We start from the raw sequence: 1,878 nt of genomic DNA, 5'->3' as shown, positions 1-1,878 counted from the left end.
TTTTGTTTGTTTGTTTGTTTTGTGGTACGCGGGCCTCTCACTGCCATGGCCTCTCCCATTGCGGAGCACAGGCTCCGGACTCACAGGCTCAGCGGCCACGGCTCACGGGCCCAGCCGCTCCGTGGCATGTGGGATCCTCCCGGATCGGGGCACGAACCCGTGTCCCCTGCATCGGCAGACGGATTCTCAACCACTGCGCCACCAGGGAAGCCCAGTTTGGGTTTTTATTACTGGATTTTTCGTAAGTAAATTTTAAAATCCCAAGTTAAGTATTTGCATATATGACAGCAAAATCATTTACCTTAACCCTCTTTTACCTATTAGGTGGCCAGCATCGAAATGTTCAACCTTTTAGTGATGAGGATGCATCGATTGAAACAATGAGCCATTGCAGTGGTTACAGTGATCCTTCCAGTTTTGCTGAAGATGGTATGAATTTTCAGTTAAGATTTGCAACGTTAGATAAAAGGATGGTTTAGGTGGAGGAATTCTTGTAGCTAAGTATACTATTACCGCTCCCTATCTGCTTTTTTCTGTTTAAATTACAGTGGTTGGTTTTTATTATTCCTTAGGACCAGAAGTCCTCGATGAGGAAGGAACTCAAGAAGACTTAGAGTATAAGTTGAAGGGATTCATTGACCTGACCCTGGATAAGAGGTAGGAATTACTGGAAACTCTTTTCTTCTGGGTGATTTCTGTCAGCCACTTTTTATTTAAAATATGTGCAGTTCTTTCATTTAACATTATGTTTTTCTAAAGCTCGATTTGTTTACTTTGTATATTTTAGTGTTTCTTATTCCTTTGGACTTTTAATGTAACAGTAGATAGGAACATGCCACTAGAATTTAGATTAATAGCCTAAGATTAGTCGTTGTTCAGTGTAAGAGCACATAACTGTATTTGATAATTGAAGTGGATTTGTTGAATTAAAAGTTAATCTTCAACTAGAAAGTATAACTAAACTTCAAAAAGTATCAAAGCTAAATTGTTTTCTTACTTAACAGTAGCTCTAGAACCAACTTAAAACAAATGGAATTAAAAAGCCCAGAAGATTCAAACAAGAACTCTAGACTTCTGTAGTGTTAAAAAAAGTGTGAGGGCTTCCCTGGTGGCGCAGTGGTTGAGAGTCCGCCTGCCGATGCAGGGGACACGGGTTCGTGTCCCGGTCTGGGAAGATCCCACATGCCGCGGAGCAGCTAGGCCCGTGAGCTATGGCTGCTGAGCCTGCGCGTCCGGAGCCTGTGCTCCGCAACGGGAGAGGCCACAACAGTGAGAGGCCCACGTACTGCAAAAAAAAAAAAAAAAAAAAAAAAAAAAAAATTGTGAGTTTACTTGAGTATGTAATGTAGGAGAACATGTCTTATACATTGAAACTGTAAAATTCTATGTGGTCATTTAACATTGTGGTTATTAAACTAATAAACAGAAAACATTATGATATAGAGTAGCTTAAAATCTTTTGTGTAATAAGGTGAGTTGTAGATGAAAATTCAATTATTATTGAAAAACTGTGAGAGCTTGATGAAAATTAGATTTTAAATCTATAAATAGAAAAAGTTGAGAGGGAAATAAGCTAAGTTTTTAAAAGTCTCATTGACCAATGGTATACTCCAACTGGATATTCTTTCTCTTACATTTTGTTTTAAATAGTGCGAAGACAAGGCAGGCAGCTCTTGAAGGTATTAAAAATGTGCTGGCTTCAAAGATGCTTTATGAATTTATTCTGGAAAGAAGAATGACTTTAACTGATAGCATTGAACGCTGCCTGAAAAAAGGTAATGTCCATATTTTTTTTTTTTTTTTTTTTTTTTTTTTTTTGGTATGCGGGCCTCCCTCTGTTGTGGCCTCTCCCGTTGCGGAGCACAGGCTCCGGACACG

At 39.3% G+C, this 1,878-nt stretch overlaps 1 protein-coding gene across 1 annotated transcript in view; it reads left to right on the top strand.

Moving 5' to 3' along the window:
- IFRD1 (interferon related developmental regulator 1) overlaps positions 1–1,878 on the top strand; it is a 27,374-nt gene that overhangs the window by 5,094 nt on the left and 20,402 nt on the right. The window contains exons 2-4 of the mRNA XM_024129573.3: positions 325–429; positions 573–657; positions 1,651–1,775. Of these exons, the coding sequence (XP_023985341.1) occupies positions 325–429; positions 573–657; positions 1,651–1,775 (315 nt within the window). The remainder of the gene's footprint in view (positions 1–324; positions 430–572; positions 658–1,650; positions 1,776–1,878) is intronic.

This window comes from Physeter macrocephalus, chromosome 5 (genome assembly GCF_002837175.3).
Source record: "Physeter macrocephalus isolate SW-GA chromosome 5, ASM283717v5, whole genome shotgun sequence".
Classification (NCBI taxonomy): domain Eukaryota; kingdom Metazoa; phylum Chordata; class Mammalia; order Artiodactyla; family Physeteridae; genus Physeter; species Physeter macrocephalus.
The sequence above is the reverse complement of the archived record's forward strand: the minus strand, read 5'-3'. Positions and strand labels throughout refer to the sequence as shown.